Source organism: Strix aluco, chromosome 12 (assembly GCF_031877795.1).
Source record: "Strix aluco isolate bStrAlu1 chromosome 12, bStrAlu1.hap1, whole genome shotgun sequence".
NCBI classification, from domain to species: Eukaryota; Metazoa; Chordata; class Aves; order Strigiformes; family Strigidae; genus Strix; species Strix aluco.
In genome coordinates this window covers 7,076,249-7,098,843 of record NC_133942.1, presented here as the reverse complement: position 1 = coordinate 7,098,843, position 22,595 = coordinate 7,076,249, and the positions used below count along the sequence as shown (strand labels likewise).

Sequence of the window (22,595 nt, the reverse complement as noted above, 5' to 3'; positions counted from 1 at the left end):
TGCGATAGCTGGTGCTGATTCTGATTTGATTTTAATAGCTGCATGTCTTTTTAGCATTCAAGTAATAGTGCAGTTTAATAGCGTTGATGAGGGGTTGCTGCGACTGAAAAAGTAAACAAGCAGTTCCAGACACCAGAAAACTCATTTGGATTCTGGTTTTGTTGTACTTGGACTTCTTTGTAGAATGAAAGAAAGAATGGCCCAGAAAATTTTCAGTTGTCTGTTCCCTATGAATGTCATACAGATATATGTTGTTTGAATGACTTGATCGTAGGGGAGACTAGATTTTTGGAGTGGTAAATTCTACTCCCTCAGTCCAGGCTTTGTGATGACCAGGCATTCTGACTGCTCAGTCCCAGTCAGCACAATGCATGATGAAGTGTTACGGAAATTAGAAAGTGGTTTATAGGAAAAGAGCAAGTGAAGGTCTGTTTTATCTTATTTGTCTATATCTTTGATTTATAGGTGCACCCACATTGTTAGGAATTGTGTTAAATTTCTTTACAGAAGTGAATTTGTTTGGGTTTTTGACAACTACCTGTCAGTACTATGTATACATAGTGTAGCCATAAAAAGCAACCTTCCTTTTTTCATGGTCTGTGTAAGGAGTTGTGCAGACTAGCTTGACTACTGATTTTAACTAAGTGTAGAGCAAAGAAAAATCTTTTTTTTTTGTCTCACAATGCTAATCTTCTGTGCATAAGTATAATATGGCTAACTAGTTACAGTATATCATTGATTAAAGGGCATTTCAGCTTTATGTGAACAAAAAATTTAACAAACTAGCTTGCAAGAGCTTAAAGTGCTGTGAACAGTTTCATTTTTTTACTAACTGCTGATGTCAAATATTTCTTTCACATTTGTTTTTAGGTATGTCCTAGGTGGAGGTGCATTATGCATGGAACTTCTTACTAAACAGGTGAACACAGGCTCTGTTATCTGGACAACAGCAAAGCATGCTTTAAAATAATGAAAATAGGTGTTTCCCCTGAGTTTGAAGAATCCCTGTGTGGAATACATTATGCACTCCAAAGGGAACATGGTGGAATAAACCTCAGTCCCACAAGATTTGCCTTGCTGATCTTGTGTGAGATCTTTTCTGTGTGTGATCTTTTCTGCCTTGGATGGCTTACAAGAGGTCTGAGGAAGAGGCAAGAAGTGAGAGCACATCAACTTTGAATTCTCCAAATTTCTGAGAGGAAGCCAGTGTAAAGAGTGGAGCAAGACACTTTTTTTTTTTTCTTTTCCAGAAGCCTCTGCACAAAGTCAGCTCTGGAGAAGTGAGGAACACAGAAGATTCTAGCCATAGATTACTTTTGTGTAGACAGAGTGATTGGTTTTCTTTTTAAAATAAGTAAATGAATGAACTAACTATTTGCAGGCTCTGGCAGAAACTTTTGTGAACCCTGGAAGGTAAAGCAATGCCAGAGACAAGACATTTTCATGGGAGCAGAATTGTCACAGCTCACTCAATGGCTTCATTAGATAGCAGTCTTTTCTACTTACAGGAAGTTGTAATTTCTGTTGTGACATTGCTGGAAATGTGTAAATGCTGTAATAATAGAGCTCTTCTTGTTTTTCTGTCTTGCTGTATTTTGGAAATGTGTGATTCAGCCTTTTAATTTTTTCCTACAAGTTCTTAGTACTAATACTGTGTATCACTTCCCAGATTTTCTCTGGAAAATAAAAGTTGTTAACTGAAAACAAGTAGTTAAAACGAAAACTGTAGTGCAGGGAAAAAAAAAAAAATCCCAAAGCACACATTCCAAAATAGATTTGCAAGGTGAGCACAAGAAGCAAGTACATGTTATATAGAAATATTTCCTTCCTCCTCCAGGGCTGGAGCAGTGCCTATTCAATAGAATCAGTCATCATGCAGATCAATGCCACTTTAGTCAAAGGAAAAGCCAGAGTACAGTTTGGAGCCAATAAGGTAAATGCGCTGTGTATTTCACACAGATTACTGATAGGCTTCCCTTTCTTTGCTGACTTGTGTAGAAGATGCTTAATGACAGAATTGTCATTGCAAATATATTTGCATTTTGATTTATCTTGATGTCTGGTGCATGTATGAGTATCTTATTGGCAGTTAACTATGAGTTTGTTAGGAAATGATGAATGTATGAGGAGGATTAAAACCTTGGGATGGGCAGGGTGTGCAAGTAGTTAGACTTGTACTATCCCTGTACTGGCAAGGAGGGGAGGAAGGAGGGTTCAGAATTGGGAATTGGGAGGATTTGGAAATTCTGGCTCTGAGAAGGGCTGTACATAACTGCCTGACTGCTGGGATCACATATGCTAATGTTAAGAATTTCTTGTCTTGCTGGACTAAACACCTACAAAGTTTCACGAGAGGGTGAAAAATAATACCATGCAAATACTTCTGAGCTAACCATTCAGCATTAATCAAAATCATAATTCAGTTCAAGTGTGCGTGCTGGTAATGGACTGTGACTTTAAAAGACTTTGAAGTACTAAATGCTGGTTTCAAAGGATGTTTAAATATTTAAGTCAATGAGATTTGTCACTTGGATGCCAGTTTTTAAGTACCAATTCAAGGATAGCGAACTAGGTAAGATGTAAAAGTTTGTGATCACAGATTCTAACCTGGTAGCTGGTCAGCTGAGCAAGACAGTTACAGTGGGGATTGCCTGAAGCCTGCCGTTCTGGTTTGCATGCACTTCTGACTTACCTCAGGTTCTCAACCCTCTGACAGAGGAGCCTTTCCAGCAGCAGGGGCGTACAAATTACTGTCATTATAAAGGAGGAGAAATAAGAAAATAAGGTATAATTGTCTTAAAAATCTTGTACTTCAAAGCCAGGAGTGTTGTAACATTGTGCACGGTTTTTATTTGTAAGCCCGCTGTAGAGTTTCTTTGTAAAACTGTTTTTAAGTCTGGTGTGTCTAGATGCAGGGGTTTTATGTTAGTTTTTTCTCCTTTCAGAATCAATATAATCTAGCAAGAGCACAGCAGTCCTATAAGTCACTAGTACAAATACATGAGAAAAATGGTATGTATATTCTTGCAACTTTGTTCTTGTCCGCACAACAACCTGGGAATTGATAAACTTGCAGTAAAACTTGAAGTGCCAGAGTGTCTTCTGTTGTCTTGGGAAGACCATAAATGGTGTTTCCTTTTTCTCATCTTGCACTAGGCAGACAATAGTGCTTAAAGTAACTTGACTAACAATCATTGCAACTTTTCCAGCTTACATGAATGTTCCATGTGTTCTGACTGTCTTTTGAAAGGTAGTTCAATTTCATTTTTTGCCAGTTGATCTAGGAACTTTATTGTTACTGTAGCTTTTAAAGTGTCTTTATTTGTTGGTGAAGTACCTGCTGGAAGTTTGCCTCTTCCCCTGAAAGGCTTTGTTTCAGTGTGGCAAGACCTTAGTAGTAGTAACCATTAAGGAAGAGATAAAGCAAGAAGAAAGACCAGAGACTAAAAACCACAGAAAGTCCAAGTGAAGTGTGCTGGCTGGAAAACTGTGCAAGAGAAATGAGACACACGTTTTTTTACCCTGTTTAAAGTCAGTTAATGGTCTCTCAGCTGCATAAAACAAGTATTGAAGTGCGTCTGGTATAATTGCATTCGTTGTGCCAGGATGAGAAGACTACAAATGACCTGAGGCTTGAAAAGGTTTAAGTGGCTTACATGTTATGTAAAAGTAGTCAGCAGAATTGGTACCCTGGTCTTATGATGAGGGAGTTAGTCCCAGTTACTACTTCCGTGATGTTCTTTGATCACAGTTGGACAGGGTGTCCTCTGGGAATTCATGGGGCTGTGAACATGAGCGCGTGTTTCAGTGTGACTCCAGTGAGCACCTTGGTTTCCCTACCTCTAAAACTGAACATAATGCCTTCTCTGCTACTGGGAGGAAGATTAAAGATAACGACTTTAAAATGCTTTCCAATTTTATGATATTTTGATCTTGCCATTAACTGAGTCTTTTGCTTTTTTAGTTTGCTACAAAAGCCAGCATGTTTACTTCTAGCTATGTGCTAGCTTTGACTACAGTGATTACTGCTGCGTCAGGAGCTGTACACAAAGCATTCACAGCATTTATTGCTGCTGCCAAAGGTGTCTTTAACTTATAGCTGCTACCTGTTCTCTGGGACAACATAAATAGGCCCTTTATTCACTGTACAAAAATTTAGAGGAATTTTTACAGTAGTGGCTGGGGGAATTAAGATTGGATATCTGGAGGTGGCTAGAAAAAACTATGCGCACTTGGTCAGGTATGATTCAACTGCTAAATGTGCCAGATCCTATCGAGACAAGTTGCTCAACTGACATTTCTGAACCTATTCCTACAGCAAGATTTGCAGAAGTAGGATAAACCGTTTGAATGCTTGTGCATGCCTAACTCTTCAGTACGCAGGATGGGATTTGTATACAAGTATCCCAGTGTAGTCATGTGTGTATGTGTGTGCATTAAGTGGCTTGAAGACTTGGGGGTTCTACCCCGATTCCATTTGGTTTTGTTAAAGCAATGTTCCTCCTTGAACAGCTTCCCCTCTTGATGTCCAGCTTGTCCGACTCAGGATAGCCATAAAAAACCCCAAACTTTGAAGCATTTAGTTTTCACACCCAAATCCTGGATGTGTCACATGCTTTATCTCCTACTGCAGACCACTAGAGTTTAGGGCACTGGGTCTGGCTGAGCTGGCCTACTTTAAGAGGGAAGGAAGGAGCCAGATTAGGCTTCAATCTCCCCCAACTTGAGAATAAAATGGTAAGATTGTTTTGGTGTAGCAATGTCGGTACCTAACACATTTCTCTGTTCTCCCTAGGCTGGTACACTCCTCCAAAAGAAGATGGCTAACATTGAGGACTCTTGTATACCTGGACCAATGTCAACAAAACAAGCTCTTTTTTATGTTTTCCAACACACAGACTCAAGCTATGAGTGCCCCTATAACAGCTGTACTGAAGACTTTAGCTATTAGATAAGTTAGTGGATAATCTGTCAACTGACACGTAAAGTATAAGTTACAGCCTTACCATTCCGCTCTTCTTAGGTATCTGGACTGAGCAGTTTGGGCCTTTACCATATTTGTTCTTATGGATTAAGCATTTGGGCCACGCCCTCCCTTCTCCCTTTTTTTTATTTGAAAGCATAAGCTCCCTACAGCAGGCTATCGAGTTACTAAAGATCATTCAATAGGAGTGAGTTGTTCACACACTTTTGTGTATTTCTTACCTTTTGCAAAATGCAGACTGCAGAGACTTGCGTTGTATCGTTTCATTTAAAGCCAAGAAGTTTAATACATTGTTTAATACTGTTTTAGGAAATGTCAGGTCTTGCAAATCACAGTAGTTTTTCTGGTTGAAAATGACAGCATTTGTAGTATTTCCAAATTAATGATATAGGAAAAACACATGTATGTTAAGTCATTAAACATTTTTCATGGCTGTATGAGAATATGAACTGTTTCTTGGAAAAGATGCTCTTTTTTTAGATTATGTTAATTTTTTGTTTTGGTTTGGTTTTTTTGTCTTTTTTGTTTGTTTGTTTTAAGCAAAGCAAGGCTGTGCCAATAAAACCTTGTAACTAGTCACTTCCACTGGGGCATCAGAACTTGCTGGGCTGTTCCTGCTACTTGTTGGCTCAACCTCCTTAACAAGAAGAGCCGCAGTATGAAGCTTGAAGTTATTTAAAATACTAAAAACCTTTTTAGGTGTTCCATTTTATTAACGGGTTGTTGCAATCATTTGTAAACTAATGAACTTATAAAGTGATTGGCACAAATCGAGATGAAAATCCTTGAATGAAAAATTTTTATATAAAAGCTACAGTAAAGTACAAAAACACATCATCTGATTCAGAGGTTTAAGAAATGTTGCCATAGTCATGACCGTGGTTTTGTTATTGAAAGACTGATGGGAACTGTTCTTTCTTTATTAGGAAATGAATCTGGGTCTGTGTAATTACACTATGTTTCATTGCCTTACCTAAATCGATTCTATTTTGGTTGTAGTGCTAGTCATTAGGCCTTTGCACCCCTCTGGGGCTGAGCTAAGGGTGTGTACCATGGATTAAGCACTTTTTAGAAGCGCAGAAGCATGTTTTTGTTATGGTTTTTTAGTTGACTATCCGATTTGTGCTCTTTTCTCTATCAGGCACCCACGGGTCCTTGTGCATTTGCTTCTAGATCCAGTTTTTAGCTCGAAAGAAACGCGGGGAAAGGTTTGGCACTGCTCCCCGTCCGTATCGTTTCCAATGTGCGGTGGGTGACTTCCCAGCCTTTCTGCTTGCGTGGTTGTCCCGCTGTGGGGCGGGGGGGCGGCGGGGGCTGCAGCCTGCGCGCCGCGGTGCCTCCGCGCCCCCCCCCGCCGCCGCGCAGGCAGGCCGGCCCCTTCGGCGCATGCTTTGGTTTGGGTTCCATTTCTCATTGCGGAGTTACTTGGCAATGTACAGTAATTTGTAAACTTGCATCAAGTTTATGAATAAAAACCATTTTACGAAGCTGGCTGTGTCCGTGCTGGGGCGCTGGGCGGGGGGGGGGGGGGGGGGGGGAGCGGGTGAGACCTCCCCGCCGCCAGGGGGCGCGAGCGGGGCTGTCCGGGCCGGCCCCGCCGCCGCGTGACCGGAAGGCGGCCCCGGGAGCGTCGGCGCGCGGGTGACGCAGAGCGGCGACGCCGCGGCGGGGTCTCGGCGGGGCCATGGAGGCTGCGGCGAAGGGCGGCCTCGTCCTCGGCAACCTGGCCGAGGTGGTGGAGCGCGTCCTCGGCTTCCTGCCCACCAAGGCGCTGCTGCGCGCCGCCTGGTAAGAGGCGGGGCCGCGGGGGTGGGCGCCGTCGGGGCGGTCGGCTCCGGTTCCGAGGCGGCGGCGCCGGGGGCCGGGGCGGCCCCGCCGACGCGTGGTGTCCGCGGTGTGTTGCAGCGTGTGCCGGCTGTGGAGGGAGTGCGCGCGGCGGATCCTGCGGGCGCGGCAGCGCGTCACCTGGGTGTCGGCGCTGGAGCCGGGCCCCGCCGAGAGCCACGCGCTGGTGCGCGCGCTGGCCCGCGAGCTGGAGGTGGGTGCGCGCGGCGCCTCAGGCCCGGCGGCCTTGGCGGGAGGGACCGGCCCGGCGGGACGCGGGGTCGGGGCCTTCGCGCTCCTGTGGGGAGGTTGGGCGGGGGGGGGCGGTGCTCACGGCACAGCGCAGCGGGGAGCGGTTTTCCGCGGCCGCTCCTCCCGCTCCGGAGCCGGGAGCCGCCCCCTGGGACGGGGCGCCGGGGCAGCGGCCCCGCAGTACCGCCCTTCTCCCGTCTGTTCACAGAAGGTGCACGTGCTGCCGCAGACCGTGCTCTATATAGCTGACGCGGAGACGTTCAGCGGGCACGAGGAGTGTCACGAGCAGAAGAAAGGTAAAGGGAAACCTCCGCCCTACTCTCGCCCGCTTCAGGACGTGCCGGGGGTGTAAGCACGGCGCCAGGAGGGAACTCTCTGAATATGAATTCCAGGGGAAAGTAAATCTTTGGCGGAAATCGTGACCTCATAGTTTTACTTTTGTGATATAAGACACAGCTCGTAGGTGTATGTTATTTTACACAGACCAGTTCCTTTCCCGCCCTCCAGAGGGTACTGGCTCCGTTTGCCAGCGGTGCTGTGCTCTTACCAGTCGTAGGGATTTGCTGCGTTGCTAACAGGGCAGCCACTGATGGGCAGCACTGGTTAAATGGGATGGGATAGACTGCTGGGTTTATTCCGGTACTGTGCAGAGCAACTAATTTTTACTTCTCTCTGCCTTTTTTCTTCTTTTTTTAACAGCCAGGAAAAGAAACAGTAAAGAAACAGCAATTGCGCTTGAAAAATTGTTGCCAAAGCGATGTCAGGTTCTTGGACTGGTCACCCCAGGGATTGTAGGTAGGAGGAAAACGTGTGATTTTGTGAGAGATCAGTTTGAAGGCATCTAAGTGTATCGCGCATCTATTCCAGTGCCTGTTTATCACAATTTCGTATGTTTTTGAAAGCATAGTCCTGCAGACTGACAGGAGAGTTCTCACAGCAATTATCATGTTTTCCCACCTTGTTCAACACTAGCTTAAATTTTAAGGAGTTCGTAGTGTCTCTGCTAAGTCATGTGGAGCTTAAATTCTTACTTCATGTGATGCAGTTAAAGGGGTTGATTTAATTGAGCAGACAGCTTACTGCAGTTTCTCCTAGCACCTAATGTAATGAATGTTTCTTTGATTTATCTGTATTTTTCAGAGTCATGTTGTGACTAATTGTACAGGACATTCTCAGTATGTACCTGTTTGTTATGGTCTAGCAGGAGGCATATGCAATAGCTATGGAAAATTCCCTTGGCGGTCTTTTTCTAGCGCTTCACTTTTTTTATCATTAGAAAATTTTTTCCTTAAATTCTTCCACAGCATAAGTAGTGTATTTTGATTGTTGTCACTATTGTAATTCAATAATACACTCCCAATATTTGTGTCAGTTTGCTTTATACTGTCATCATGTTTGTATAACACTTTTCCCTGTTTCATTTGTGGTCCTTAAAAATCTTGATTATGTTTGCGGACCTGCAGAAGTTGGCAGGAAGGCTTGAGACAGCTGTATTGCACAGTGCTTGTTTTCCAGCTGACTTACATTTGATGTGGCTGGAGGAAATGCCTAAATATATCCATGTCTCCTTGTCCAAAGTGACTTCAGCATGATCAGTAGCCAGCAGGACTCCTACGTGCTTCGTCTTACCCAAACATCAACAACAAAATCACACCAGCAATCAATTAGATATGTTGTTAGGGGAATGAACTGTCATGTTTTACATCACCTAAGCTGTTCTGCCTCTTTTAACCTGTGTTACAGGGTAGATGAAAGTATTAGAATTACTGAACACAAGATGTCTGGCTTTGTATCTTTGTAGTTACTCCTATGGGTTCAAGCAGCAATCAACCTCAAGAAATTGAAGAGGGCGAAGCTGGGTTTGCTCTGTTGTTTCCCAAAATCGATGGGGTAAAGATTCATACCTTCCATTTTTCAAAAGACTTGAAGAACAGGGTCTTTGATGAAAGTAAATTTGCTGAAGCAGGTATGTCCTTGTTCTCCCCTTTATTTGGGTTTTTGTGAAGTGTTGTGCTGCTCTTTTAGGCGCCAGCACGGAAGCGACAGCTTCTGTGCTAACTCCACTCAAAGAGCACGCAGCAGCTGGTAATTATGCATCTCTGTTCTTCCCATTCTCTGGAGTATTACATTATCCTGAGTATCGATCTCAGATTACCTCAGTTAGGTTCCAAGCTGTTCAGAGGGAGCTGTTAAGTTTTGAGCAACTCTAATTGGTTAAAAGTAAAGATAAATGAGTTTGTGCCATTGGGAGTGATTCTCATCACTGCAGTTTAGAAACTTGTGGGGAGGAGCTGCTTTTCTTCTCCAAAATAACTTTGCATTTAGATCCTAAGTCAGGCGTTGTAGCGAGGAAGGGTAGAACAGAAGATGGCACGTTTCAATAAATAGAGTTTACATTCTTCATGTTGTGACCTCAGCAGAGTAGGATCACTTACGAAGAGTAATTTAATGAGGGTTTCTTGAGTCTTCTAGGACCCTGGGAGTTTCTGCCTTGGAATAAGCAGCCTGCTGATGTCTGTAATGTATTTGATTTTCAGGTAAAGCTATTTACTGCCTTGTGGTCCTTGTTGAATAACCTGTATGCTCAGTTCTTGTCTGTAAAAGGACAGTTAAGACTGCCAAGTAAAACTGAAGGGCTGTGGTAAAACTCAGGTGCTCTGCTAAAGAAGTGGAAAGCTGGAGGATGCAGATGCAGTTGTCTTTTCTCTGCTAGGTTCTTTTCAGAAATTCTCACTTACATGGGGAATGCAGCCCAGCTCCTGAATGCCTGGGCAACTTGGGTCTTGTTTTCCCAACTGCAGCAGTGGAAAGCCATTACTGAAGGTGTGGTGTATTATTTGAGGAGAGACTAGGATGGCTGGACTGCAGGGGTCAGGATTTAAACGTAAGAGGATTGGTGTTTGGGTTTTTGTTTGTAGGTCTGAAGAATAACCCAGATCTCCGGGTGGTTCTTCTGTTTGGCTACAACTCCTGGAAGTCTGGAGCGACTCGATTTCTTCATCAAATAGTCAATCCTTTGAATGAGAAAAGTATCATCCTGGCTGGGGGACAAGTGGAGAGCTTTACATCACTGACCTCTGAGAAGTAGGTACCTTTTTGAAGGCAAATTGTAAAGAAGATTTAAAATGGGAGAAACATCAAAGAAGCTATAGCCTTTTAGTTATGTCATATTAGGAATGCCCATTAATAGTAATAAAATGATAATTTTTTTTTTTAAGATAATAAAGTCCAACACAGGGATTTAGCCAGAAAAGCTGGAAGCTTTGTGTGACTGTGGTATGACCTGGATTCTGGAAACCCAGCTAGGAGAAACCCAGTGCGATGAAGATTTCCAGCTTCAGATACCCTGTGTGCGTTTATTGCCATCTGTGTTTACTCTGGCTTGCAGATAAATTATCACTTGTTGTGATAGAGACCATTTATGTGAACGTTTTGTTTCTAGGTCAGCCTCGTTTGGTTCACATTACAGAGCAGTAGCTGAACACACAAATAGGCCAGGCCTGTGCCCCAGGAGCACCCCTAACACGCTGCTGCTGCTGAAGGACATGGCACTCCCAGGACAGGGCTAGATCTCACCTGGGTTACACCCCTTCCCTCCTCCAGGATCCCTGCAGGGCAGGGCTGCCGTGCTGCCCAGCGAGCAGGGAGGGCCCCTTGTGCCCTCGGACTGGCGGGTGCTGGTGCATCCTCACGAGGGCCCTGTGCTGGGGAGCGCAGTGCAGACACTGCCGTGGGCTCCTCATGCTAGTGTGGGTCTGGGCTCCATAGTAATACCAACGTTTTTCTTGCATCTGAGGTGTGCCAGCTGCACTATTGTTCCAGATAAGAGAGTTGACCATACAGTAAATTATTTTTAATAAAGCATGAGTAGGTAAGTACTGAAAGCAATGCGTCCTGGCCAGCCAAGGAGACTTAAAGCAATGTGACTCTGAAGCCATTATTGATTGCTGCTCTGGTTTGGGATGTAAATGCTCAGTATCTTTGCTTGTCTTAAGTTTAACTAATAGTTTAGTTGGAATTACAGAGTGGTGACATACACTAACTGCTGAATTTGGCACGCATTTGAAAGGTAGGCTTATGCTTAATCCTTGGTAATGGATATGAAAGTTTTTCCTTGTGAAAAGTTGCTAAAAAATGTTGCTAAAATTTGAAGGCTTTGGTTTGTTTTTTAACAAATGTGTAGCTTTCAGGATGTTGGTCTGCTTTGAAATCTGCTTCTGGCACAGGAGCAGTTTATTCAGGCTGGCGGTGGTCTCCCTGGAACGTTCTCTAACGTGGTGCCTGTTGCCTTTCAGTAAGAGCGCGCAGCCCGGCGATGCCTGCGGTGTGGTCGGGCTGGCTTTCAGCGGTCCCCAGATCCAGAGTGCCACTGTTTTGTTAGACCAGGACGTAGCTGATGAGAGGACAGCAGAAGCAGCCATGCAGCGTCTCAAAGCAGCAAACATCCCCGAGCGTAACACCATTGGCTTCATGTTTGCATGTGTTGGCAGAGGATATCGGCATTATAAAACCAAAAGGAATATGGAAGCAGATGCATTTAGGAAGTTTTTTCCAAACGTTCCCCTCTTTGGCTTTTTTGGACATGGGGAAATAGGATGTGATCGAATAGTTACTGGGAATTTCGTATTAAGAGAATGTAATGACATAAAGGATGACCTGCTTCATGGTTACACTACCGTTATGACTCTTATTCATCTTGGTTCAACTAAAGCAAACCAAGCGTAAATGTTTTTAATGCTTCAGTGAGCTGTTTGTTTCATTCCAGAAAGCTGAGAAGTCTGGAAGAGCGGACATCTTGCAATCAAAGCCCCTTCCAAAACGTAAACATCATTTTGGTAATATTATCAAATCTTGTAGTTGGAATAGAGTTTAATGTAATAGCTACGAGAAAGCTTTGCATTTTGTGTAATCCCCTGTACAGAATTGCAGGTAAATGATATTTGATGGAATTCTGCAATTGAAGAAAGCCTCTTTCTTCCAAAATGAGAATGGTTTGCACAGATGGCAGTTGGAGTCCAAATATCAATGTGTAGAAAGAAACAGTACTTTGATGCACTCTATTTATGTATGTAAAACAGTCTAGAAAAACTACTGATGCACACTGAAATACTGATGCATAAAATCCACCATTTCCTGGATTTTATTTCAAGAGATGCACAACCTGCCCAGGCTTGAGTCCTATTTACAGAACCAAATGGTTTTACTAGATAAAATGAATTTAGGGAAAAATAACAAAGTGCTCATTAAATAAAGATGAAAATACGCAAAAGTACCTTGCCTTCTATTCTTAGAGAAAAAGCTCTGATTTAAAGAGTCTAGTCACAAGCTCAACTTGTCTCACCCTCTTGAACTGAATTTCAGTTGTCTTAAACAGCTGGTTTAGAATAATATCTGATACTTTGTGTGTACCAGCAGTTTCAGTCTTTGTGTATTTAAGTTTACACAATCGAAATGCACTAGTTGCCTTTTCCTTTAGATTCTCTTGTAGCATGATGCTCTCTGTTAAAAACTTTTTAAATCCAGAGGGCTAAAAATTAAGACTTCCTGGTATCTTTAAAAAGTTCCTTGACAAAGCTTTTTCTCTTTTTAGTTTGAAATTGTGGGCCACACAAGATCTGGCTGTGTTCTATTTATGTAGAGCCTTTAAACAAGACTTGTGCTTTTGCATGTTTTTCCCATGCTTTCACATCAGTCACCTGTTTTGATTGCTGCAGCTGGAATGCAGTATTGCAAAGTTGAAGTAAGTAAATTCAGCATAGTCTCAGTATTGCTAATAATATATTTGCTCCCTTTCAAATACTTTTTTCCCTTTTATTTTCACTTAGTAATAGAATGACAAGAAAATAAATTAATTTTGCACCATTTCACCACACTTTTAAATGCCAAAGCAGGCAGCTGGCCTGTTCTTGGTGTAGTAAAAAAAATACTTAGCTGTCTGTTGTACAACAAAATAATGATATTTTGCTTGAAATGTACCAGCCAAGACTACAGTTGGCACCTTTTGACCCATGTCTAGTTAAAACCTTTCCTAAACTTGGCCTAACGAGCTAAGGTAAAGGCAACAGTGTCCTGAGGGTTAACTGTTGTTTCAGTGGGTGCTGAGCACAGGCAGGCTTTCCCATGGCTGTGTCTGTGATGGGTTTTTTTAATTAGAAGACAGTGGATGAGCTGTGAACTCCCAGTGGCCTTCTAGGGATAGGAGATAAGTAAGCGTGGGTGTGACTTGGAAAATGTTTTGTTACTGCATTTAGAAGGAAAGGTATTTGGAAATGGAGTATGCTTGAATTTTAAGAGAAGCCTCTCAGTGGGAGGTGGGTACCTGTTTTTTTCAGCATAACGGGAATGTCATGTTTGACCCTTTCTGTCTGCATAAGCTGCATTTAACAGGAAGCAAAGAAAATGTTTCATTTCTGTAGCACAGACAGGATTCCTGTAGCTGTTAGCAAGAGTTAGGGCTAGTCAGCATCACTACTAGCATAAGCCCACGAACTGTAACTGACGTTTTGCTGTAGTAGAAGTAGATGGAGTATGATCAACCACGTGCCCTGAACAACAGTGCAAACATGCCCAGAAGTGTCCGAAGACGCAGCTGGTGAGCTCCAGCGAAGGCGCAGCAAAACGGGAGAGTGCTTTGAAGGGGCTAATCATCAGCAAGGTCCCACAGCTGCCCAGTCCTGCAGCTGAGGACACTTAAGAGGTAAACGTAGTACAGAAAAGACACTGGGGGAGGAACCCCAAGAGCCTGCACCAGAGTCCAGGATCATCTCCAACCTCAGGGAGTGGGGATGAGCCCAGAGGACCCCAGAACCGTGCACTGCATGGCTGGAACTGCTATGCTGTCCCCCAGACCATGTCATGTCTTCCAAGTGATGGGGAAGTGGTGTAATTGATAAAATTGCAACATCTGTGATTAAAGTGTTTTGCTATCCAAATTCATTTTGCCTCCACACTCATTTGCTCTTCAACCGTGACAACTCCTGAGTGAAGCCAAAATGTATTTGCTTAAAAAGTGCATGTACCAAAAGGCAGAGCTTGTTCTTAATTGACAGGAAGTTTTGCAGTGCAATAATTTATATCCCTGTAACTCAAAAAATAACTACGAGGTTTTAAAGTGGACAAAATAAGTTAAATGAATATTCAGTAATTGAGGCAAATGTGAATAGCAGGACTGCTCTAAAGATAATTATCTGCAGTTACAGTGCTGATGGTAATATGTTTCCAGCAAGAGAATATAATCCCTGAGTGACCACATCTGGATTTTGGTTTTGTTAAGAAAAAAAGAAAACCTTCAAAGTCACAAGACCTGCAGGGAGGAGTGATGGTTTTGCTCACAAAAGGTAAAAGACATTATTTTTTCCCATGTTTTGAATATGAATAATGTTTCATTGCACATTTTTTCTTAATGCATCTTTCAATTAAGTGAACTGTGGGTTTCAAAAATACAAAAACCAGGCAAGGAGTGTGATGTGTAGCCTCGTACTTGCACAACCAAAATGGCAATTACCAAACAAAGCTATTACTATAATATTCTAAAACTACTAATCCAAGAATCCCCTCATTATAGGATGTTTTTATAACGTACAGTTGTAAGAAAGCCAGAATCATTAGATAAAGCCAAATTATGCTGTGGCACAACTGTACTGCCAGAAGGCAATTTCAGTTAAAAACTGAAGAAAACTGTAAAGATAGTGAACTTGGGTTTTGTTACTCTCGGTGTCAGATTTGGTTTGGCCCAAGTTAATACTGGAACAAGCCTTATTTTAAGAAATGACTGAGTCATACTGAATCATGGCCCCTTGGCAGGGAACAGTAAACCAAGATACGTAAATGATGCACCCAAACTGACTTTCAGCATGCAGCAGAGAAGGCTGATAAGAATGTTAAACCTCAGACTGATTTTTGAAAAAAAAAAAGGGATTACATACAATTCTTAATTAATTTTTATGAAGTCTACCTCAAAACTCAGTGTCATTACACCCTCTTAGTTTATTTTTGTCTTTCTGAAAACGGAGAACTTTCTATTAGAAGTAATTGTAGTGGTGTTCATTAGCTTTCATGTAAGACACTAACTTTGGTATTGACTGAAGTTTTCTGAACCCCTAATGTCTGGCCAAATGAGAGAAGAAACATTTGCCGTTCAGATGCCTATTTTATGATACAGAAAAATAACGTTTGAGGTCTGGAAGTTTGCATAGTTAGAAGTTGCAAAGATAGTAAACATGTAAATTTCAGTGGTCTTTTATAGGGTCTTTTATATTATAATCTCTGAGCACTCTGCAAACATTAAGAAACTAATTATTTCCCCCACTGTCTGATTATTTTTCTTGATTATATTGTGGGGAAGATTTTTTTTTTTACTGCATGAGTCTGTGGTGGATCTCTAAAATATATTCCATCTTAATACAGCAGTTGTATTTTGTGCACACAAAAGCAGGCAAGATAAACATTAAACTAATTATAAAGTTTCTTACTTGAGATTTTTCCTCTTCCTAAGCCCATTTCTCAGCCAGACACAGGCTCCAGAAGAGGCTGTTTCAGAGTGGCTCTGGATTAGCCGTGACGGTGTTCTATCTAGGAATGTGTCTCCTGAATTACAGGCTCAAAGGTGTGCGTCAAGGTAAACTGAGCTCACTTCTGGTGGTGGTGTGCCTTGGTCCTGTAGCAGTTTTAGGTCAAACAGATACAAGTTCAAACATTGTAGGACCCTTGTACTGATTATTTTATGCCTACCAGTACTTCGTAACCATGTAGGGTATTTTTCTAAACAGACAACATGTAGCTACAGTGAAAAACTGGAAACTTTTTTTTCAGAGGAAAGGCATAAAACAGGTTTGGATTATTTGGAAATTATATTACCTGGATGCTTATGTTAGAATCATTAGCAGAGAAAGCTAACTGGAATTTTTTTTCAAGTGCTTTGATAATTTAGGAGCAAAAATTTTATTCTCAAATCAATGGGATTTGTGCTTCTAAATGCTTTTTAAAAACAATTTATAATTTGCCATCATTACATTTCACAGCTAGATCCTCACTGAGATTAGCAGGTAGCACAAACTTCTCAAAATAAATGTTTGAGTGATTCACATCACTGAATCAGTGGCAGTCATGTCACCTTTTCAAGATAAATTTTCACAGCTATAAGAGTTAGAAACAGCTTTTTTAAAATAAGCTCTTCTTAGCCGAGTTGTCAGTATGGCAGTAGTGAGAGCAAACACTAATCCCCTCAAAACAAGAACTCTCCTAGAATCTCCAGAACTGGTGAAAGTGACTGAAGAGTTTGAAGCAGCAGCAAATTCTGCGATGGAGAACATACAAAATAGACTCAAATTACAAAGCCCTATTAAAAAATGTCACCAGTGGATGCTCAGCTATATTTTTCCAGCCCATCATTTGCCTGTACAAAAGTTGTAGTCAAAATATCATTACTTACATTGAGAGGATATTTTGAAAACAGTCTCTTTTAATGTACACTGGAAAAGAATGTTTAAATGTTACACAACCTGACATAGAGGTGAATTTAGAAGTGTTAGAAATTGGTGGTAGTTTTAATTTGGGGGATGAAAACAGCAATGTCTCCTTATTTCAGGTTCTACAGCTGCAGGTTCTGTTTACACACCCTTAGCTAGCTATAGAAATAATTCCTGGTGAAAGGTTTTGTGGAGTATCAGTCTCAACCGTGGAACTGAGTGGAAACCTGCCTATCAGTATTTGGTACTTTGCTATCAAGAAATTGATCTCTCGCATTACATACAGATTATGTTGAACAGGTTACAATCACAAGAAGAGCAAGAACGGACTTTGGATAAACACAAACAGATAATGTTACATACAATAATGAAAAAGGTTTTGTTGGTTTTTTAAACATCTTTAGGCATGCCCATGTTTGGGTTTTTCTGTTTGCGCATTTCCCCCCAAAGTTCAGGAAATACTGCAGTATTTTCTTGAAAGAAGCACTTTTTTCACTAATCTTAACCACAAAAAGTAAATAATTTATGTCTTGATTCTTTTGATTATTCCATATAATCTGAGATATAGGAATATTCCATCTCTTCATTTAAGTATATAAATGTCAGCAAAAGGCATTATAACTGGGAGGTACAGTGAACATAGGCATCCTGGTAATCTAAGTAACATTGCCAGAGAATCACAACACAATTTAGTTCTATTTTCCCAAACTTATAAAGATTCATCTTCATTAATATCCCTGGGTTTGAATATGGTCATAGTACAAGTGAAAACTCTTATCCAAACTAATCCAGAGTCTTCTCAGTTTTTACTGGAACTAGCTTGATGTCCGTTAAATCTGAAAGGGTGCTAGATACCAAAGGAACATAACGGAGGGGGTTGTTTTGGTTTTTAATGTAGAAGAGTTGGGTGTCCCATGTTAAATCCATAGCCACCTTTGGCTAAAGTTCTCCCTCTCCCTGGGCAGTCCCTTCTAGGGACCTGTCTCCTGATACAGAATTTGCTGAACACGTAACAGGATTTTGTAGCCTTTCAGGTAAGCTCACTGCTTTCCCGTTCTGCCTGGCCTCTGGTCAGTTCAGTAGCTCCTAGCTGGAACACACAACAGAAAGCAATGGCACAGACACCATTTCTATTGTGATAAGTCCTCTCCCCCATTTCTTCTTCCCATTTTCAAATAACTGAGTCATACTATTGGAGCCCCTCTACTGCTCTTCAAAAATGCAAGGCCAGGAGGAAAATACTTTTTTTTTTTTTAGTGCAGTAAATTGTGAAGGGGTCACACAACATTGAAGGTACCTTTAAAATGGCAGGGGCTACCAAGTGGACCTCCCATTGGTCAGCCCCCTTAATAGTTAACAATATAAATCCAAAGGCTATGCAGCCCAGAGAAATCTTGTTTTCTTTGAACAGCCATTTCTCCTTCTCCTTTCATTGTACATTGCCCCAGTGCTTGTTTGGGCTACTAATGAAAAAAATTGTATGCTTAGTAATATAAGCAACCTCTTACTTAGGTCTATAAAGAGATTTTCTGCTAATGGCTGGCATTTCGTTCTGCAAGTGAGCAAAAGGTTTTTGCAACACATTATGAAGAGAACTTTACTACAAGATTCTGGAAGGAAAACATGATCCTCAGGTATAAAAGAATTTTTGCAATAACACTATAATAAATTGTTGTGTAATCATATTAGTGGAGGTTCCTAGGAAATGAGTCTTTTCTGATTTTCTTTCCTCTATAACCTTTCAACTGGTGGAGGGGTAATTTGAAAGACATTAGATCTTATGTTTCATGAAAGCAGGAGTCAAGTGGAGAAGAGAGACCTTATTACCCATCCCTGTGTATCCATGGAACACTTCTTTAGACTCCAGTGACTCCAACCACAAGATCTGATCCTTTGGAACGAGTGTTTCCTTAGCTTTATTGCTCACAGGACTACTTGCATAATTTTTTAAAACAAATTAAATTATATGTAATGCTGGCTACCCTGTACTTTCTGTGGCATTTGACCACCTTAAAATGAATTTGTAGCCTGATCTCATTTTGACCTGAACATCATATTCACAAAGCTTGTGAATTGAAATAATTAATTTTAGCAGCTGAAGTGTTCTCAGATGCAATGGGTTTGAAGCAGTCTGACTCACTAATAGGATTTCCTTCAAAGATAACATTGTTTCATAAATCAACTTGTTTGCATTTAAACATGGTTTTGGTTTATTCATCCTCACATTTTGTACACATTGTTTCCCAAATAATGCAAACAGAATAGCTAACAGTGAATAACTATTCCATGTCTGTCTAGAAAGCTGAGAAGGTTCTAAGAAGAGTACAACTTCAGTCCATTCATTTCTTACATCTTCCATTAATATTTCCTTCCTCAATTTCCACTTAAGATGACCACAAGCCATCTCCTTCTTCAATGGAAATAGTATACCAAACTTTAACATTATTAGGTCTGAATGTTGCATGATCAATAACACATGGAAGTTATCTAACAGTAGTTGTCTCTGACTAATTTTCACTGAGGCTGTGCGAAGTACTTTAGGTAATACTGATTCTAGTGTAGCTGTCAGTACTGCTACAAAGCTCCTAAGCTCTGTATTTAACAGTGGTGTGTCCCTGTGTGATGAAAAATCACTTTGCTCTTTCCTAGCCTTTAAAACAAGATTATCAGCTTCCTTCAGAGTATCTGCTAAAGGTTTGAAGTCCAGAAAATAACATGTAAGATCAGTTAATTTAGGGAGAAAGTGATCTTTTAGTGCTTTATATAACTTAATCTCTGGATCAGGTCCTCTACTTGATTTGGTGCCCTCAGATTCTCCCTTCAGATGCTGAGCTTTAACTTGGACTCTAACTTCTCTGACATGAGTCCTCAGAAAGTAAGGTATTTTTCTGTTTTGTTTTCTAGTAGCTATTACAATACAGTTTTCTCTTTGACTTCTTACCTTATATGCTGTAACAGCATGTCTTTTCTTCTCTGTCTTGCTGTACTTTTGTCTACACTGATATAAAATGCACACTATTTTTTCTGACACTACAGCATGTAGTAGACACCCTAGGAATAAAAGCTTATTCAACATTTTCTTTGCCCCTATATTTTTATACACCTCCAGATTGTTTATTTCAGAGATAAGATATCTGTGTTCTGCATTTCCTCCTCTTTCAATTCCTGAAGTTTTCTCAATTAATTTTCTCTTCAGTACAACCTTATAAATCCCATATAATGAGCTGCTAGGTAATGTGGCATTATGGAAACATATCTGATTTTTGCTGTTTTCAACCTCCAGTGCTAGAAATGAGTTGAAAAGAGAATTGTTCAGTTCACATTTTCTATGCCTCTGTCTAACCAGACTGCTTCTCTGTGTTGTCAAGGCAGAAAGAGAGATGGACCATGTCATTTGGCCTCTCTTTGTCTGAGTAAGAGAATCCTGTAAGGAACCAGACAGTGATATATAATATACTGGTGTGATGAACAAATGGTTATGTGAATAAAACAAATAAATCTCTAGAGAGGGAAGCACTTGGCAGCACAAGACACCTGCCTGGATAAAATTTTGTGTCAAGAATGGACGTGATAAGTAAAATTCCTGACTTCTATTATCTGAAATACCAACTGGAAAATTTAAGGTAAGGTTTAAATCTCCCTCAGTAGTGAGATGTTCAGAAAAAAACAAGACAAAAATAAAACCATCAAAGAAGGTGTCTTGCTTAATATTAGGGACGTATACCAAACAAAGGGTAAATACTCTACCTAGTAAACTTCTTTTAAACATTACCAATCTCTCTTACTAATGTTTTCTTTTAATTTGAATTAAAATCTTGTTCCAGGAAGCTGGTCAATATGCTAGCAGTGGTACCTCATCCTCATGTTGTCTTACTATTAATTTAAAAAAAAAAAAAGGCAGTATTAGCTGGAGAAAGGTACTTTTTTTTTTTTTCCCATACATCTGGTAAGTGTATCTGAAACAAGCCAAATTCTGGGGACATGTATCACAGGTATAAATTTTAAAACTATTGAATCAAGACAGTCCTCAACTCTGGGGCAATCCTGTGGAAAAGGATAATCCTGTCAAAAATTCATAGTATTACCTCATGCTAAAAACCCTGTGATGATCTCATATTCTCTGTGCAGTGAAAAAAAAAAAAAAGATTCAGTCTCATTTCCCGTGCAGTAAAAAAATTCTCATGCTTCTACCTCTGCATTATTGAAAACAGTAACTTGTCATGAAAAATCTCACAAAATTCAAACATATAGTGATTATAGTGATCTCTGTATAATTTGATACACCTTTAAAAATACATAGAAACTCTAATAAGTGCAACCGTTTCTCTTTATGTCTTAGTTGCAGTCTTCTCCAACACATAAGTAAGCCTCCTATTTCAGTCTGTCTTCTCTCATCTTGCTTACCACATCATCCTCTACAACTACTGTATTCTTAGGGTTGCTCTGCATGTTGTTTTCTCACCATTCTTCCACTCTAATGCTTTACTCTATTATTATTTCTGAAAAATAAACAAAACACATGCTTTGAATTAAAACTTCCTCCCCTGTCTTCCTTATGGAGCCCAGTCATTTAACTTTAAATGTACTCACTGTTGCAGCCATTGCTGCTTGTAGTTTCAACCAGGTTGGCACCACACTCTGAAGAACTTGTCCTTGGAATAGAAGCTTTCCTGACCATAAGAAACAAAAGACAGACAACAGGGAGGGGAAAAAGGGAAAAACAAACCACACACAGAGTGAAAAAAGTTATCAGTGAAAAAGTTATCAGAAAAGAGACAAATCAATTGAATGATGCTTCCCCTGAAAAAAAGTGACATGGATCTTCTGCAATTATTTTCTAATTAACACTCAACATTTTTGATAAGCATGTATTTGAGGGAGAAGAACAGAGATCAGAGGCAGGAACAGCACTCAGAACTACATGGCTTCTCTCCTGAAGTTAATGTTTGTTTGATTTCTCAGGTCTTTATTTAAGCAATTAGTAGATATCACCAAATTTAAATTATCATTAACTCTGTTCGCATTTGGAAGTGAAATATCAATAATGTGATATTTTCCACACTTTCTTGAGAAACAGATCTTTTAAATAGAGCTGACCTCTTTCCCTTTCTTTTAATAGTAATTAGGCATCTGCTCTCCTGAGAAGAGTTATGAGCTATTCTTCTTTCTGTCCAGTTTGTGTCCTGTGGTGATATAACTCCTCCACAAAATCTGTTGTCTTGGACAGCTTAAATGGCTTTATTCCTAGATCCTGTTGTTTTGGCTGGCTGAGTTCCTGTTCATCCTTATACACTTACCTTACAGGTAAATTGGCATCTCAACATGGACTTATAAAAAAGTAGAGAAATCAACTGCAGATTTATTTTAGTTTTCCCTCACGTTTTCTCTGTTCCTCCAAGCTGTGTGCATGGCATTCAGGCCTCAATATTGTTTTTAAATAAAAGCTGGCTTATGTGGAATCTATACTAATCAGCTACCTTTCTTCTTCCAGTAACCCTTGTACAGTATGTTTTTGAAGAAAGGTGGCCAGATGGACCTGTACCGATAGGTGAATTGCTTGTAGCAAAATATGCCGTTTGTTACCTCAGTAACAATGTAATGGCAAGGATTTTTGCATACTTTCCTGTTTTCCCCGGGTCAAAATGACAGGCTTTATCAGTACCATTTTTTGGCGGGGTGTGTGTGTGTGTTTGTTTCAAGATAGAGAGCGGCTAGATCTGGCTTTGCTCTGCCTCCATGGACTCTGCTCTGCTAACAGGTTACGCAGTTCCTGGGCCTAAAGCTGCACACAAGCCTGCTCCAATCCAAGACAGTTTTTCAGTGCTAAATAGCAAATCGCTCTCATGAAATCAGTTCTGATTTTAAAAATATATATATATGGATAAGTTTTACATTCACAATGTAGATATTTTACTGTCTTCACTAAAGTACAATTGTTGGCATGGTGCCATACCTTCTAGTGAATCCCAATAGTTAGAAATAGCAATAGTTTTATGTGGTGAGCTTTTACAGGAATGTAGCAAACAGAACTGAGCATGCTCTTTAAAGATCAGGATTCCTCCTTTGAC

General features: G+C 40.7%; 3 protein-coding genes across 11 annotated transcripts in view; 2 read left to right on the top strand and 1 right to left on the bottom strand.

Moving 5' to 3' along the window:
- Window positions 1-6,471, top strand: part of UBE2Q2 (ubiquitin conjugating enzyme E2 Q2) — a 52,481-nt gene extending 46,010 nt beyond the window's left edge. For 3 of the 4 annotated variants that reach the window (XM_074837713.1, XM_074837714.1, XM_074837711.1), the window contains 3 exons: window positions 871-919; window positions 1,838-1,933; window positions 4,796-6,471. In XM_074837713.1, coding sequence (XP_074693814.1) covers window positions 871-919; window positions 1,838-1,933; window positions 4,796-4,951 — 301 coding nt within the window. In that variant the 3' untranslated portion in view covers window positions 4,952-6,471. Of the gene's footprint in view, window positions 1-870; window positions 920-1,837; window positions 1,934-2,945; window positions 3,013-4,795 lie in introns of all 4 variants that reach the window. The other variant, XM_074837712.1, reaches the window with a different exon arrangement.
- Window positions 6,472-6,583: 112 nt separating this feature from the next.
- On the top strand, window positions 6,584-13,997 carry FBXO22 (F-box protein 22). 4 transcript variants are annotated; one of them, XR_012624866.1, is made up of 8 exons: window positions 6,584-6,772; window positions 6,890-7,022; window positions 7,269-7,356; window positions 7,760-7,855; window positions 8,862-9,026; window positions 9,979-10,144; window positions 11,356-11,895; window positions 12,651-13,997. XR_012624866.1 is itself a non-coding variant. In XM_074837486.1 (7 exons), exons 1-7 carry the CDS (start codon window positions 6,669-6,671, stop codon window positions 11,783-11,785), a joined length of 1,182 nt encoding a protein of 393 aa, XP_074693587.1. In that variant the 5' UTR covers window positions 6,584-6,668; the 3' UTR covers window positions 11,786-13,997. The 4 variants fall into 4 exon arrangements, 2 of the variants coding, with proteins under 2 accessions (XP_074693587.1, XP_074693588.1); XR_012624867.1 differs by lacking the exons at window positions 11,356-11,895; window positions 12,651-13,997 and adding exons at window positions 10,279-10,410; window positions 10,503-10,865; XM_074837486.1 differs by having other exon boundaries at window positions 11,356-13,997.
- A 2,503-nt stretch (window positions 13,998-16,500) lies between these two features.
- Window positions 16,501-22,595, bottom strand: part of NRG4 (neuregulin 4) — a 53,338-nt gene continuing 47,243 nt past the window's right edge. For 2 of the 3 annotated variants that reach the window (XM_074837489.1, XM_074837490.1), the window contains 2 exons: window positions 21,118-21,197; window positions 20,776-21,026 (listed from right to left, as the gene is read on the bottom strand). In XM_074837489.1, coding sequence (XP_074693590.1) covers window positions 21,010-21,026; window positions 21,118-21,197 — 97 coding nt within the window. In that variant the 3' untranslated portion in view covers window positions 20,776-21,009. Of the gene's footprint in view, window positions 17,618-20,775; window positions 21,027-21,117; window positions 21,198-22,595 lie in introns of those variants that run through there. The other variant, XR_012624868.1, reaches the window with a different exon arrangement.